Source organism: Scophthalmus maximus, chromosome 6 (genome assembly GCF_022379125.1).
Source record: "Scophthalmus maximus strain ysfricsl-2021 chromosome 6, ASM2237912v1, whole genome shotgun sequence".
NCBI classification, from domain to species: Eukaryota; Metazoa; Chordata; class Actinopteri; order Pleuronectiformes; family Scophthalmidae; genus Scophthalmus; species Scophthalmus maximus.
In genome coordinates, this window is record NC_061520.1 from 27,174,042 (window position 1) to 27,190,098 (window position 16,057).

The following is a 16,057-nucleotide window of genomic DNA, read 5'->3' on the forward strand; positions in this document are numbered from 1 at the left end:
ACAAAGTTAAATGAGCTCCCATGCACCTAGCCTGGATCCCAGGCTAGGTGCATAACACTCCCAAAACACTGATGTGTGGGTTTACGGAAAACCCATTTCAAGTTAAGGTCATATAAGCTCTCCCCACACTCAGCCCTGACAATTACAGTATGTGATGTAACGGTTTATGTCTGGATGATCAATCAGGATGAACACAATAGTATTCATAGTGAGTAAACTGATCACGATGTGTAAACACTGTTTGAAAGTGTGTGAAACAGTTCAAATTTGCACAGATGATTGCTGGCGAACTAGTCCCTGAACTTGTCTGCTGTATTGGATAAAACACCTTAATTGTATATTTAAAAACATTATTATTAGGTGATGTTAGGTGTCATTAATGATCTTATTATTGATGACAATATTTGATGCATTGATTTCAACAATTGGTAACTTCATCTAATTTAACTACTGTGGATGAAGTTTCAGTTTTTTTCTTGTAACACTTAATGTTTCACAAACACAGATTCAACAATATGAATTTCACACCAAACGTCAGGAATTTTACTACAAAGAGCAACACATGTACCAGTACCAGGAATGATATCAGTGTGTTTAATATGTTTTGAATTCTGTGTTGATATCGATTTTTCACACAAGCTTCAAAGAAAACCCTGGGAGCATCTCTGATGTCTGGAGAATGCTTTACTTACGAGAGCGTCCTCTCCAGCCTGCTGCCTGAAGAGCCGATGATCTCCCCCAACGTGCAGAACATCTGACCCAGGAAGTCCTTCACAGAGGAGAGAGACCAGCACACTCTTAATACTGTAATACACCTGAGCTGTGCCAGCTCCACATCAGTGCACCATTATAAGACTCTTAACCATTAATGTGATATTTTAAAATCTTTCTTATATCAACATCAGAGCATTGACTCTGATGTTGATAAGTGATTATGATCAAACTTGTCATAACAAACCATACAATTTAAAACACAACAAACAATGTTTTTTTGGTGATATTTGAATGACCTCTTTCTCATGCAGTCACTCTCACCAACCTACAGTTACTTACTGACTCACAAACGTACATTTAATCAAAATAACTGATAAGCAGCAAAATAACATGTGAATTAATGAACTTTTACATTTACTATAAATATGCAAACATTGAGATTTGGGTGCAACGAGACAGATTTGGTAGTGCCAGTTCTCTATGTTAGTGCCATTAAAGCACGGCAGAAGAAGAGGGGGCAAAAAGATTACATGATTAAAAAATAGAGTGCCACTCAAACTTTAATTGACAGAAAACAATATGGAACACATGATGTAAATATAACATTTGTTTGTTTCGTATTTCATTTATAGAGTTAAATCATTGGTACACACAGATGTTTTTGTCTCTTAAGTAAGCTTTAGGTTAAACTCCTCATTTTAACCTTCAAGTGCAACAACAAGAGCAAAGTGGTTTTGGAGTGTGTAAATGGTAAATGGATTGTATTTATATGAAACTTTTCTAGTCTTATCAAGCACCCAAAGCACTTTACACTACAAAGCATGTCATCCATTCACACACACATTCATACAATGCTTCTATATGCATCACCTTTTCTATCACAGCTGGACGGGCCAGGGATTGAAGTAGTAACGAGACCCGATTGCGCCAATCGGAGGTCATGAAGATGAATATTGATTCGGTTTGTACTTATGCAAAAGCAATGTCAGACTCTGTAGATTTCTCTGGACCCCTGCCCAACTTGAACAGTGATGACATGTATAGGTGCACATCATCATTAAAACCGCTGGTTGTCGAGGTGGTGTCCAGATAACAATGTGGGCTTCATAGATAACTGCCGCACCTTTTGGAGAATTCCTGGTCTGATGCTGAGAGACGGCATTCATCCAACTTTGGATGGTGCAGCTCTCATTTGTAGAAACCTGACTCAGTTACCTAGACGGTCAAACCCGTGACATTTCAGAGTTGGGACCAAGGAGCAGAGTTGCAGTCTTACACGCTTCTCTGCGTTTCTCTTACAGCAGTTGCCCCCACAAAACCCCATAGAAACTGTTTACAAACCAAAGGTAAATAAAAGAGGTGTAATTCACACAAATCTTATAAAGATCAACACAAAGCCTTTAAATGAACCTAAAAATAGAACAATCAAATGTGGATTATTAAATATTAGGTCACTCCCATCTAAATCTTTGTTAGTGAATGATCTGACAACTGATCTTCACATTGATTTATTCTACTGGCTACAGCCTGAAGAATATGTAAGTTTAAATGAATACACACCTCCCTCTTATAATAATACTCATATTCCTCGGACCACAGGCCGAGGAGGAGGAGTAGCAGCAATCTTCCAATCAGACTCATTGTTCAAATTCAACCTAATCATATTTTTAACTCATTTGAAAGCCTAACTCTTAGCCGGTTTCACCCAAGCTGGAAATGTCAAAATCCAGTTATTCTACTCGTTGTATATGGACCACCAGGCCCTTACTCTGAATTTTTATCTGATTTTTCAGACTTTTTATCTGAGTTGGTGCTTAGCACAGATAAAGTTGTTATAGTGGGTAATTTCAACATTCATGTGGATGTTGCCAATGTCTTAGTTCTGCCATTAATTCGCACATAGACTCAATTGGTTTTACTCAACATGTAAACAAGAGCTGCAGGACCCAAACCCGTCATTATTATTATTATTATTATTATTATTATTATCACTAATAATAACAATTATCTTATAATTTTTTGCAATTATAAGTATCAGTCTGGTAGAGACTAAAGCGGCGAGTAAAAGGGAGTTTTTTCTCTCCACCGTCACCAAGTGCTTTGCTCATTGTGGGATTTTGGGGTTTTCCCTGTAATATTGTAATATTGACTCACTATGTAAAATGCCTTGAGACAATGTATGTTGTGGTATGACGCTATACAAATAAAACTGAATTGAATTGAATTGAACTGTTGACCTTCTGGTTAGTGGATGATCCTCTCTAACTCCTGAGCCACAGCCATCCCATGTGTGCACCTGCAATTTTGGTTCACATACTGTACTGTAAATGCAGTAGCTCAAAGTGCAAAGGAGCTGGGTGAGATGGGAAATACAGTAAACCAGACAGTGTTGTGATTGATAAATACACTGTCAGAGCGATAGGACCACAGGTGTAACTTGCTGAGGCAGTTTAGCTAATCACAGTGAAGTATGAGGACACCAGCTCAACAAATGAAGAAAGGGCTTCTCCAAGAATCCATTATGTTGTCTGCATGGTGCATGAGAGCGCCAAAACACGCTGCACCATGAATCTGAAGCCAGATGCAAATGGAGTTTTAACAAGTATTCATCAGAATGATCATAAAGATACATTTCAATGATTCTTCTGTATTCCATGTTGATGATGATGACATATCTTAAAATGCAACACTGAAGTGTTTACTAGTGATTCATTCTAAGAATAAAAACGTGTTTTTTAAGTGAACATGTTTTGAAGACAGGAGGTCAATGACACAAAGTATTAGGCCGCAGTTATCCATTCTCTATATAAACATCCGGTCTCCTGCATAGAAAGACAAATATCAAGTATTAAGCATTGATGTGGGTAGCGGTGTGTGTGTTATCATTTTGTAGCAAACTGGTGTTGTTTGCATGTAATTTAAAGAAAGTAAACACAATGGCCCATCTTGGCCACTGTTCTGTGGCGCAACACTCACATCAGAGGCTGCACATATCAACAAATCGGTTCTGCTGCCTTCAGACATCTGCTGGGATTCAATTAACTAAAATTATGTCCATATGATGACTCACGCTTAACTAACGTGGTAGTGAAGGGAATAGACTTAAAATTCTACTGTGCGATTTTGAGCTCACAGTCGTAGTCTCGAGATAAGACCTTCCCACAATCCAGCCTGTATAGTGTCTTATCTGTGCAACAGAGATATCGAAGTTTATTGAAGGATAGCCCCTTGAGATGAACCATCTCGTTGTCAAGGGGGTCCAACATAAAACAAAAAATACGACATAAAAATCACGTACAACTTACATACATATATACATAAAGTCTCTCATTTACAGACCCCCACACACCCCTCTACCCTGAACCCACAACTCTCGTACAGAGATTAGTAGTAGCAATAGTAATAATAATAATACAATTACTGTATATAATAAGATAATATTAAGAAAATTAATAATAATAAAATAATACTACTCATAAAATGAAGTTCAGATTATAACAGATATATAGTAGTTGCTTTACATAATTAAAAGCACAAGAAGACAATACCGTTGAAGGCAGCAACATGATGTTTTGAGAAAGGATAAAAGTAAGTTCTTGAAGATGTGTAATGAGTTAATAGTTCTAATATTAGTTGGGAGAATATTCCAGTCATAAAGGTGCTTTGAATTTAAAGGCACGTCTTCCAATTTCTTTATTGGTTGTAGGAATAGTAAAATAGGGTTGTCGAGTATGTCTAAGAGTGAAAACGGATAAATATGGGGTTAGATATTGTTTTAAATAGGAGGAATAGTTAAAATTGATACATTTAAAGATACATAGGAGCCAGTGAAAGTGTCTTTGAGTATTCGGGGATAACCAGTTCAAAGATTCGTACATGGAGCAGTGATGAGTTTGTTTTTTGTTTTTCCCCAATCTGTTTATTAAATTTTCCAACAGTGATGTAGACAAAACAATGAACAGTGCAATGGTGGTCCAAACAGGGTATCATGCAAATGTTAAAGAAAAGACAGAGCACTATTAAGACAAAACAAACACTACAAACAAGAGACAAAGAAAAAAAAAGAAAAGAAAATCAAAGGCTGTTGGCCGGTCTGCCGCCCGTCATATCATATCAGTAAGTACATCACTCAGGGATATTTGGAAAATGCACGTCTGGAATGTATTGAATGAAGGGGTCCCATATTTAATTGAATTTTCTCAGTAAGCCCCTTAGTATACATCTAATTCTTTCCAATTTGACAAACCCAAGAACTTCCCTTTTCCAACAGGTATGCAGAGGTGGTGCCGGAGATTTCCACTGTATTAAGATCAAGCGTCTGGCGAGTAGAGTGACAAAAGCTACAAAGCCTTTTTCTGAGGAAGAGAGTGATAGCATGGGTGGAATTACGCCAACCAATGCTACCAAAGCATTTGGATCAATTGCTTTCCCAATGACCTCGGACAATGAATAAAGATTTCTAACTAGTAAGATTTGGGGCAAGACCAAAACATATGGACATGGCTTTCAGGAGCTTGTTGACATCTATCACAAGTTGGATCAACATCTTTATAAATTTTAGAGAGCCTAACTTTGGTAAAGTGAGCATGGTGTATGATTTTGCACTGAATCAGTCCATGTTTTGCGCAGATAGATGACTTGTGTACATTATCAAGAGCATTGTCCAAGAGTTCCTCAGTGACCCCTCTCCCAGTTCCCCCTCCAAAAATATCTTAATTGAGTTTAAAGAACCTAAACGCATGGAATGTATTAGACCATAAATATGACATCATTCCTCTGAGTGCGGGTGTTGGTTTGAGGAAAGGGTCCACTGGCGAGTCAATTGGTAGATTAGGAAATTGAGGGAATCGGTTTCTGACAAAACTGCGGATCTGTAAATACCTGAAGAAATGTTGTTTAGAGAATGAACATTTCTCAGTTAACTGTTGAAATGATGCAACGGGAAGTTATCAATATATAGGTCTTTAAATGTCTTAATACCTAGGTTAGACCAGATATTAAATGCACCATCTGCTAAGGATGGGGGGAAAGTATGGTTCGCAATTATTGGGGCGGCTGTAGAAAATGTTTGCAGACAAAAATGCCTTCTGAACTGATTCCAAATTCTCAAGGACGATTTAACAATTGCATTCTTAGTGTAGGGACCAGTAGGACTCTTAATAGGAGAGTGAGCTAATGCTGAAAGTGACAACGGCCGGAAGCAGCTTCCATTTTAAGCCAGACAGGTGGGGAGCTATGCGAGCTAAAATTAGCCAGAAATGTATTATTCTAATATTGGCTGTCCAGTAATAAAATCCAAAATTTGGTAGTGCCATTCCCCCCAACTTCCTCGGCCTCTGTAAGAACTGCTTGCGTATCCTTGGCGTTGTCCCACCCCATATGAAACCTAAAATCATGACATCAATTTTACGAAAAAAGGTAAATGGAAGAAAAATGGGTATGCACTGAAATAAATATAAGAATTTTGGGAGGATGTTCATCTTGACAGAGTTAATTTGGGCAGCTAAAGACAGATTCAACACTGACCATCTGTCAAAATCCTTTTGTACACAGGTTAGAAGTGGGTCAAAGTTACCTTTATAAAGGTCCTTAAATTTAGCAGTCACCTGAACTCCCAGGTAGGCAAAGCTATGTTTTGCAGTTTTAAATGGCAAGGTATGTAGTGGGTATTCATGTGTAGCCTTATTCAAGGGAAATAACTCTCTTTTTCAAAAAAATCTTTTTTATTTAGGTTCAATTCAACCGAATGAATTAAGAACAGAGAGAGTCACAGGGATGGAGACCGAGAGGTTGGAGACATAAAGAAGATCGTCAGCATAAAGAGAGACTCACTTCGAAGCGCATTGGAGAGGGACTCTAAGCTAAGGCAAAGAGTAGGGGGCTCAACGGACACCCCTGACGGGTGGAGCGATGGAGGGGAAAGTATTCGGATTGGCTGTTTTTTGTCCTCACTGAAGCTAGGGGGGATGAATATAATAGCTTCACCCACGAGATGAAGCCACCACCAAAGCCAAATTTCTCCAATGTATAGAAAAGATATCTCCACTCCACGCGATCGAAGGCCTTTTTCCGCATCCAAGGAAATCACAGCTTCTGGTACAGAAGTCATGGGGGAATGGTAGATTGTATTGGAAAGTCGCCTCAGGTTAAAAAAAGTGCCTATTTCTGATAAATCCAGTCTGGTCGGGGGAGATAACGGTTGGTAACAGAGCTTCCAAGCGTAGGGCAAGCATTTTGGATAACAATTTAAAATCCACATTTAACAAGCTAATTGGCCGATAAGAGGAACAAGTAAGGGGATCTTCATCCTTTTTTAGAATAAGGGAAATAGAAGCTTAATTAAGGCAACCTAAGAGATTGAAATGACTCGTTATACATATCCATCAAAACAGGGACTAATTTATGTTGAAATTTCCTGTAAAACTCTATCAGGTACCCGTCCGTGCCTGGGCATTTGCCACCCTGCATAGCTGTAATAGCAGCAGCGAGCTCAGTATTACTCAACGGGCTCTCCAGCTGTTGGGCCATATCCGGATGGACTTGAAGCGACTTAAAAAAAGGTGATGAAGTCATGTGTGTCAGCGTTGGATTCAGATGTATATAGAGGAGCGTAATAGTCTTTGAATTCATCATTGATTTTTTTGTGGTCAATTGTAGTACCAGAAGGTGTCAGAATTTGGGAGATTTGGTGGGAGGATGCAGTTTGTCGTAATTGATGTGCCAATAACTTGCCAGATTTGTCTCCCTGTCCATAATAATTACTTTTGGATTTAAGCAGTAATTCAGCGGCATGGTCCGTAGTCAGTGTGTTAAACTCTGATTGTAAAGAGAGGCGTTCCCCATACACATCTGGAGTTGCTGAGGTGGAATAGAGGTCATCCAGCTGAGCAATACGCCTTGTTAAGATGTTCAATTTTTCCCTCTTTTGTTGATTCTCATGATTTACGTATGCGATTATTTGCCATCTAATGTACGCTTTTAATGTCTCCCACAGCAATGATGCTGAGACGTCAGGGGTCTTATTTATACTTAAAAACATATCAATTTGGTCAGAAATCATCCCCACAAAGTTTTCATCTGAAAGCAAACGCGGGTTGAAAAGCCAGGGGGTGCGTGAATAAACATGGCCCCCAATTGAATACTCACAGTGACAGGGGCGTGGTCAGAGATGACATTAGGAGCAGTGATGAGTTTGATAAGGACACCTTAGGAAGAATCTGCAGATGCTGTTGTAAATAATATTGAGAGGTTGAAGATGTACGTCAAATGTGTTTTGGTAGACAATGTCAGCATAGTCCAATATAGGCAATAACAACTGTGAAACTATTCTTTTCCTCATCTGAAAAGTAAAACAATTTATGGAACAATGAAGTATACCCGGCTTAATTTGTTGACAGTGCTCTCAATATGTTTTTTGAAAGAAAGCAGTGGATCAACCCAAAGACTTAAGTATTTAAAGGAAGTCATATACTCAAGGGGTAAACCGTCATTAAAAGAAATAGTCAAACATGCAGAGTCACCAAGTGCTTGACTGGTACCAAACAACATACTGCATGATTTATTTTTGTTTAACAGAAGTTTGTTGAATGAGAACTAATTCTGAATGGAGTCAAACTTGTGTTGTAGGGAGTTCTGAATTTCACAACTATTGGCACTAGAAGTACAAATGAGTAAGTAGTGGTCAACAATGTCAAAGGCCTTAGTTAAATCCAGAAAAATTGCTCCATTAAGTTTACCATTCTCTGAGGCAGTAAACCCACCATTTGTTTACAGTGTGACTTCCTTCCCTTTTAAATCACTTTCAGAGCATTTAAGCAGCCAAAGACAGAAACACAATGAAAGGTCACCCAGCTGTATGCTTCACATGGTGCTAACACCACAGCCAGGACTTGGAGGTGTCAAGCAGACCACAAGGAGAAATGAAATAAAGGGACGCAACATGACATAAGCCTACCTTCTGCTCATCCAGGCAAAGGAGTCAGGAAGGAAAGGCAGACACAAGTTAGAGGAAAAGCTGGTAAAACACAATGAAAACATCTCAAGTTGTTATTAAAAAACCCATTGATTACTTTTTCAATGTGACAGAGGTAAAGACTTCACAACATTCCTCATAAATACAGGGAGGGAATCATTGTTTTAGCTGCACAGTACAGTGATTTGTTCTGGGATGATGTAGAATACTTCTATCATGAAATATCACTTTAAACAACTGATGTAAGTCATTTAAAGCCCAACTCATCCTCTTGATGTAAATTGGTTTTTTTAACAAACTTTTTTCTTATATTATAAATTCCATTTGATTAATATATGATTAAGCCTACCAAAGTAATGAAGTCCCCAACCAAAATATGTCAAATATGAGTCAAATAAATCAAACATTATTATAATAATATCGTACAATATAATTTTGTTTTTGTCTAAGCACTGTTGCAATTTTCCCAAAGTAACATTTATATTAAATATAAAATAAGAAGATGTATGTTATTATTTGATAAGCTACATGAAGCAAATCAAATCAAGGCAAGTGAGCATCAAAAATAAGCCTAAAAGAAAAGAAATGTCTTGATATGAGATTTAAACACAAGGGAGGCTGTTGTTTAAACCTCAGTCACCACGGATTCTGTACTCTGAACAGAAGACCTTTTTCTAATAACCTAATAAAAGTAATTTGCAGGATTCTAAGTTCAATCCTAATACTTCACTTGCATTCTGTTGTACTCTTAAAGTCAGCATAGTGGCGAGCTGAGGGGTAAGTGATCACTGTGTTTGAGCTACCAGAGGGTTTTTTTGAAAATTAGCTGGAGGCTTTTGTTTTCTGTGTTATCTGTTATTTCTATGACAAAGGTCAAAACAAAAGGAAACATTGGACCGCATGCAAGAACTGTTCATACGAACAGATTTTTTCTTAAATCATGCGAACGAGTGATTTAGGAGAACTTCCCACATTCACCATTTTCTTCGTACTTTGGGATTTCTTATTATGTGCACACTTGTGCTGTGGTAAAGCGCACAGTTGGTGTTGTGAGTGCAGGTGGATGTGCCTTAACCCAACTGGTATTAAAACTGCTCCACACGCCAGAGAAGACACATCAAATAATTTTAGCTGCATATTGTATAATATAAACACAGGTGACTCGGTATAAACCGCTCTGCTTTAGTCTGTCACTAAACTCCTGCTGATGCTGCTAAAATATACACTTTCTGGATCTGCGAAACCAGGACTTCAATCTCCGATCTAGTAATCTTCTTCTATTTTCTCTTTAATGCCGTTTTCATTAATGAACTCTTCCTGACATGAGGCAGGAAATAAAACCTTATATGGTATTTGGGGGGCATTGATTTTGCTAATTTGTAATACTAATTTTGCACGCTCGTCAAATATGCACAGGTGACATTCATCTTGTTCACGCACGCAATTTACACACTTTTCTGACAATAGTAGCGTTTGATGAATCCAACGTGGCACCTGTTCCTACAAACTCACGGTACGAACAGATGTAGGAGAAATGTAGGATAAGAATACGAACATGTTCTTGCATAAGGCCCAATGAGTTGGGAATGTAAATTAGCAAATTGGAGTAGAGGTGTACAGGGAGTTTAAAATCTCATTTGATTGATAGAAAAAATGTATGTAAAAAATATTAACCAGCTGATTGAACTATCAAGCTTTATTTTATTTCAATTGTTGAACAAACAGCATTATTCATTTGAGTATTGATTTGTTTGTTTTTTTGATTTGATTTTGTCAGCTTCAAGATTCCATACCATGTCATTGTTGAACATGTTGATGGGACCTGTTAAAGACTGCTTACATGTTTAGAGAGGTTGGAGCTCCTGGTATCCACATTGTACCTGTAATTGAACAAAACAGCAGAATTCAAAATACACACGATTATAACCTAACAAAAGACACAATTGTACAGATGTCCTAACTATTAACGGTAAAGGTTTGGTTTGTTTGATTTAGTGGCATCTGGTGGGGAAGTTACAGATTGCAACCAACTGAAAACCCCTCCCCATCCTCTCCTTCAAAGCATGTGGAAGAACTTACGGTTGTCATGATTCTACCCCCTTGAACTCTGTTGGCGCTTGTAAAGTCTTGTCTTGAGTCTCAGTGTACTGTTATTCATGTTTTAATTACTTCTATGGACTTTGATTTATTCATTTAAATTTCCTTGTGTACCTCTGTTAAGTTCCTTGTGTTCCTTGAAATTTGTTTGCTTTTTCCTGTTTTACTTTATAGCTCCTGTCCTCATGTTACTTCACTTCCTTTTCCTGTGTCTTGTTTTGTTCACTTTACTTTTTCCTGTCTCATGCCCCCAGGGATTGTCTTCACCTTTGAGGATGTAGCCCACGCGGCCGACGGAGGCGCTACTCCTTCATCGGCCCCGTACACCGCGACAGGCGAACGAAAATGAGACCGGTCTACGGTGGATTTCCTTCCTCTTCTTCTTCTTCCTGTTTCACTGGCGAATCGCATTATCGCCACCAACTGACTTGATTAGGTATTACATATAGCCTTAAGAGGAGAGCATGGCTAAAATAGACTGGTTAATCTTTATAAAATAAATTAACAACAGTTTATTAATGTATGATTTATATCATTTCACTTTGATGATATAATTACATATCTAATATTTAACTACAAATTTAAGGTTCTTGTACATTTACATTAGTATTTTCTGATTAATGCAAAGTTATACTTCTATTACACTACATCTCTGAGGCAAATGTAGTCAGATTACAATTTTTCTTAACTTTCATGTCCACTAAAAGCCACATATCTGTGTATGTAATGTATTGGTCTAAATTTGATGATTTTATAGAAAATGTTGCATTGCTGTAGGATTAAGTACCAACAGAATAGAAAGTAGTTCAGCTAAACTTCTAAACACCAGTACCAGTAAATTGCAACATACTCATGAATGTATAAATAATATTATTTGAAAAAAACTATATATATATATATTAAAACACTGACAGGGACCATTTTACTGCACAATGAGCATTAGGATAAAATTAGACTTTATTAATCCCACACTGGGGAAATCCACTTGTTACAGCAGCAGAAAGAGTCAACGGCATCAGAGAAGAGGTGGATATTAAAACATAGCAAAAAAAATGAAATAAAAATAGAAAAGAGCTACATACTAAGCTAAATACATTAATATTGGAAAATAGGCTAAAATGTGCAGTTGTCTGTTTAAAAATATGACTAATACGTAAATTGTTGTATGGATGTACAGTAAAACAATAATAAGAATAAATATGTACATATACACACATATCAACATGTATTCATATACACTACCATACATAGTTATATTGCAAAGAATGAGAAAATGTGAAAGACAGAAATTAATATCTGGCTACTGTTAATTGAACAGTTTTTCTTCTCTTTTCTTTAAAACAGCCCAGTTTATGAAGTGAGGAGTCTGAAACAAAACACAACAGTCAGTTTTACTTCACGGTCTGGTTTACTAGTCATAAACGCATTATTACATTACGTTTCTAATGTGCTGGGAATATTCATGCGTCTGATACAGCAGCTCCGCGACTGTCACATAACTTAACACAAAACTATTTTAACAGCAATATATTTTTGAAGCCCTATACTTACAAATTAAAAGTTAAAGTAAAAAATAGTCAGCCGCAATTACTTCCCTTCGAAGCCGGCGCGCAATGAATCCTGGGATAGCCTGGGCCGGGTAAGATCCTTCCAGTGTATCCTTCGTTGCGCGGGGCTTGAAGAGCGCATTTGTTTGCCGCATTTGAAGGAGCTGACGAATTGGGACAGGCTAGGCGTGACGCTGTGACGCAAGCTGTCAACAAATACAGCCCCTGAATTGGGACACAGCCCTTGTGTGTATTTAGTCTCTGTGCTCCCAGTCCTCTGTCAGTTAGTCCTGTTTGCAACCTGTCTGTTCTGTTCCAGTCCGTGATGATGTCTGTGAGGATTGCACCAATCCGTTCCTGTCTCTCCTGGTTTCTTTTGTTTTGTATTCTCTACAGTGGTTTTGTTGTTTTTGCCTTTTGAGACTGTCCTGCTCTTTCAACACGTGACAACGGTGGCCTTCAGGTAACGTTAAAACGTGTATGTGGAGGCAGGCAGTCAAAAGATAAACTACAGGTTCCTTGATTGAGGATTAACACAAAACATCGTTCATATCAAGCACCCTCCATTAAACAACAACAACTTTGGTCTTGTTTCTAGGATGTTTTTTGTGGCTCCCTTCAAAGGGAGTGAGTCAAAAACAGAAAAAAACAGCGGGCAGAAGTGGACAAAACATTGCGGGAGTGGGTGGTAATGGTCAGGAATCCAGCATGAGAGGGCAAGAGTAGGATTAAGAAAACCCCACGCAGTGCTCAACTCTGCTCTGTTTGCAAAGTGTGAGATTTTGTTGCAATTTGAAATTCTTGATCTCTCTCTTTTGGAATTTCAACAAGCAGGCTGCTTATACAACATGTATCAATGAATCTTATCCAGTAAATGTAGGAAGGAGGAAAGTCATCCAGCAATTACATTTCCTCCAAAATGTGTATCACGGTATCTCCTCTGATGTTTCACCTCACGTTTCTGTCCTGCTCTCAATGTTTATCCCTTTCTGCTCTTCCACACTTCACCCCTCAGTCGTGCAGTGCTGTGATGACTTATGCATGGCTCCTCTGACCAGGGTTATGCATGGTCAGAGGAGAGGCTGATACAACACTGAAGCATGACGGGACTCACAAACACACCCTGCATTAGAAAAATGTTGGTACTTTGGTTTGACCTTTAGAACTCGAGGGGAAAACACACTTATAGTCGTTAAAATTTAAATAGCTTCGTAACATAGACTCAGTCAGTATTAATTGCATTTTTAATGTTTCGAAAAAATAAAAGTGTTAAAGTGTTTCTCACTACATTTTAGTGAAGATTGTTTATTTACATGTATATTGGCTGTAAAAAAAGACATAAAGGGATTAATTTAACGAAGCCTATCAAAATGTGAGAGTGGACAATATGTGATTTACATATTTAGCTTGCATAGTGGATGAGGCCTTCAAGATTAAAACCTAGAAACAGCAGAGTGCAGGGCACTGTAAAGCCTAAATCCACACCACTGCACGTTACGTTAAGGTATGATTCATTAGGGTGCAGAAACAAAATGTAGAACAGCCTTAATTACATTTCTTTACCATAACCAATGATTGCAACATCTGTGCTCTCAGAATGATGGAATGAATGCTCACAGCTAAAGGTTTATTTTCTTTTAAGATGGCTGGTATTTGTTCAGTTCTCCACAGGACTGGACTAGTGGGTCTTCAATAAGCTCACAACACTACAGGTTTAGTTGCTGGGGCAGCTTCCTCACTATCAAACATAATTTCTAACATAATGGTCACTCATACTGTTTATTTGTTCTGGTTCTTGACCAGAGAACAAATCAGAGAAGAGGAACGGTCTCAGAGGACAATCAGTTTCGAAGTTTGATCATCTGGTCTGGATCACTAAACAATATTTATGATATTAGTAGATGAAATTGCTATATTAATTATGACATAATGACTTTTTTTCTTTCAAGCTAAAAACTGCTCTTTGTAGCTGAAAGAGAAAATCGATGGCAGAAGCTGTTGGTGTGTGTAACATATTGTATTAGAAATTTATCGAAAACACCAAAAACTTCAATAGAATGATCGGTCCCTCTATCAAGTATTGTGTGTGACTCTTGTGTTTGTTTGTGTGTCTGTCTGTCTGTCTTATTGTTTGTTTGTCTGTCTGTCAGGAGGATTATGTGGGCGGGAACAAATCCCCTGTCGCTGAATGTGGACAAGACCAGAGAGATGGTGATCGACTTCAGGAGGAAGAGAACTGCCTCAAAGCCCTTTTTCATTCTGGGCGAGGAGATGGAGACAGTGGAGGACTACAAGTACCTGGGAGTCAACATCGACAACGGACTGAACTGGAAAACCAACAGCCTGACTGTGTACAAGAAGGGGATGAGCAGACTCTACTTCCTGAGGAAGCTGAGATCCCTCAATGTGTGCAGCAGGATGTTGGAGATGTTCTATCAGTCTGTTGTTGCCAGTGTACTGTTGTTCACTGTGGTCTGCTGGGGGAGCAGCATCAGAGCCAGCGACACAAACAGATTGAACAAACTGATCAAGAAAGCTGGCTCCGTAATAGGCTGCAAGATGGACGCGTTTGAAGCTGTGGTGAGTGGAGGACTATGAACAAACTTTTTTTTCGAATGGACAAAAATTCATTGTGGATTACAACCTTCAACACACAAATCTCTTTTGTTGTCACATTTCATCACTTCAGGCCATTCATCTCCCATGCAATGTGGAATAAATATTCATTCAAGTAAATGGGAAAGAAGTCTTAGACTTTTGGACCCCACTATTTACTCCACATCTACGTATCTATTGTAATTCAGTGGGCTAAAAATAACCTAGGCGGAGAGATGGGAGATAAATAATTTATATCCTCCAGTGGAATGCTCCCTTTGATTGGAATCCTCTCTCACAAGCCAACATCAGGGAGACCACGGCATCCTCCTGCGATTACAATCCATATCTGGTCCACCCTGGAAACGGCTCAACGCCCATTTTTAGGTGGTGTTTTCAAAAGTTCTGGTGTGTAGGAATGTCAGGCTATGTCAGCAGAGTGACTATGGCGTCAGATTTATGTCATATCCCGCGAGCATGATAAAACATGATCAATGAGCAAATTATATAATTCCACACACGCAAATATTAGTCTTCGCGCACCAATACGACAATCGAGAGTTGTACAGGCAGCTGCGCATGTGAAACTGCCCCCTGCGGGTATAGAAATGAGCAGCACGCGCACTTAGCAGCCACCACACACCGAGTGTCTGCTTTACGAGCGCTGGTAGGCATACACGCCTACCAGCGCGTGTATGCCTGGCATTTACCTGGCGTGCCATACACGCCAGGTAAACTCTGTTCTTAAAGTTGATTTCTGCTCGCGCGGATGAAACTGACTTTTGACATCTTGGGGTGGAAACCAATGGAGGCACTGGCCTTCTTATGAATGGACACTTGCTTTCAACACGGTAACAGCCACACTCATCCTCATACCTTGATTGACAACTATCGTTAGAGGAAGAACAGGAAGACACACTAATGTGGAAACGACTGAACATCTATTTTATTCTTGTGAAGCTATTCAAATATTATGGAGATACTTGCATGATCATCTCAAATCCGAATCCATTAACATAGATTTCTTTTCTTTTAAAAACATTCAATTAAGTGTAATTCTAGACAACAAAAAAGGAATTTTAATCATAACATCTTCATTGCCAAATCCTGATATGCCAAAACACCCCCATTA

The 16,057-nt window shown here is 38.6% G+C and overlaps 1 protein-coding gene across 1 annotated transcript in view; it reads right to left on the bottom strand.

Annotated features, from left to right (window-relative positions):
- LOC118309994 (copine-9-like) overlaps nt 1-16,057 on the bottom strand; it is a 171,314-nt gene that overhangs the window by 93,724 nt on the left and 61,533 nt on the right. Inside the window, exons 5-7 of the mRNA XM_047332947.1 lie at nt 10,527-10,566; nt 9,913-9,915; nt 693-769 (exon numbers count right to left, since the gene is read on the bottom strand). Of these exons, the coding sequence (XP_047188903.1) occupies nt 693-769; nt 9,913-9,915; nt 10,527-10,566 (120 nt within the window). The remainder of the gene's footprint in view (nt 1-692; nt 770-9,912; nt 9,916-10,526; nt 10,567-16,057) is intronic.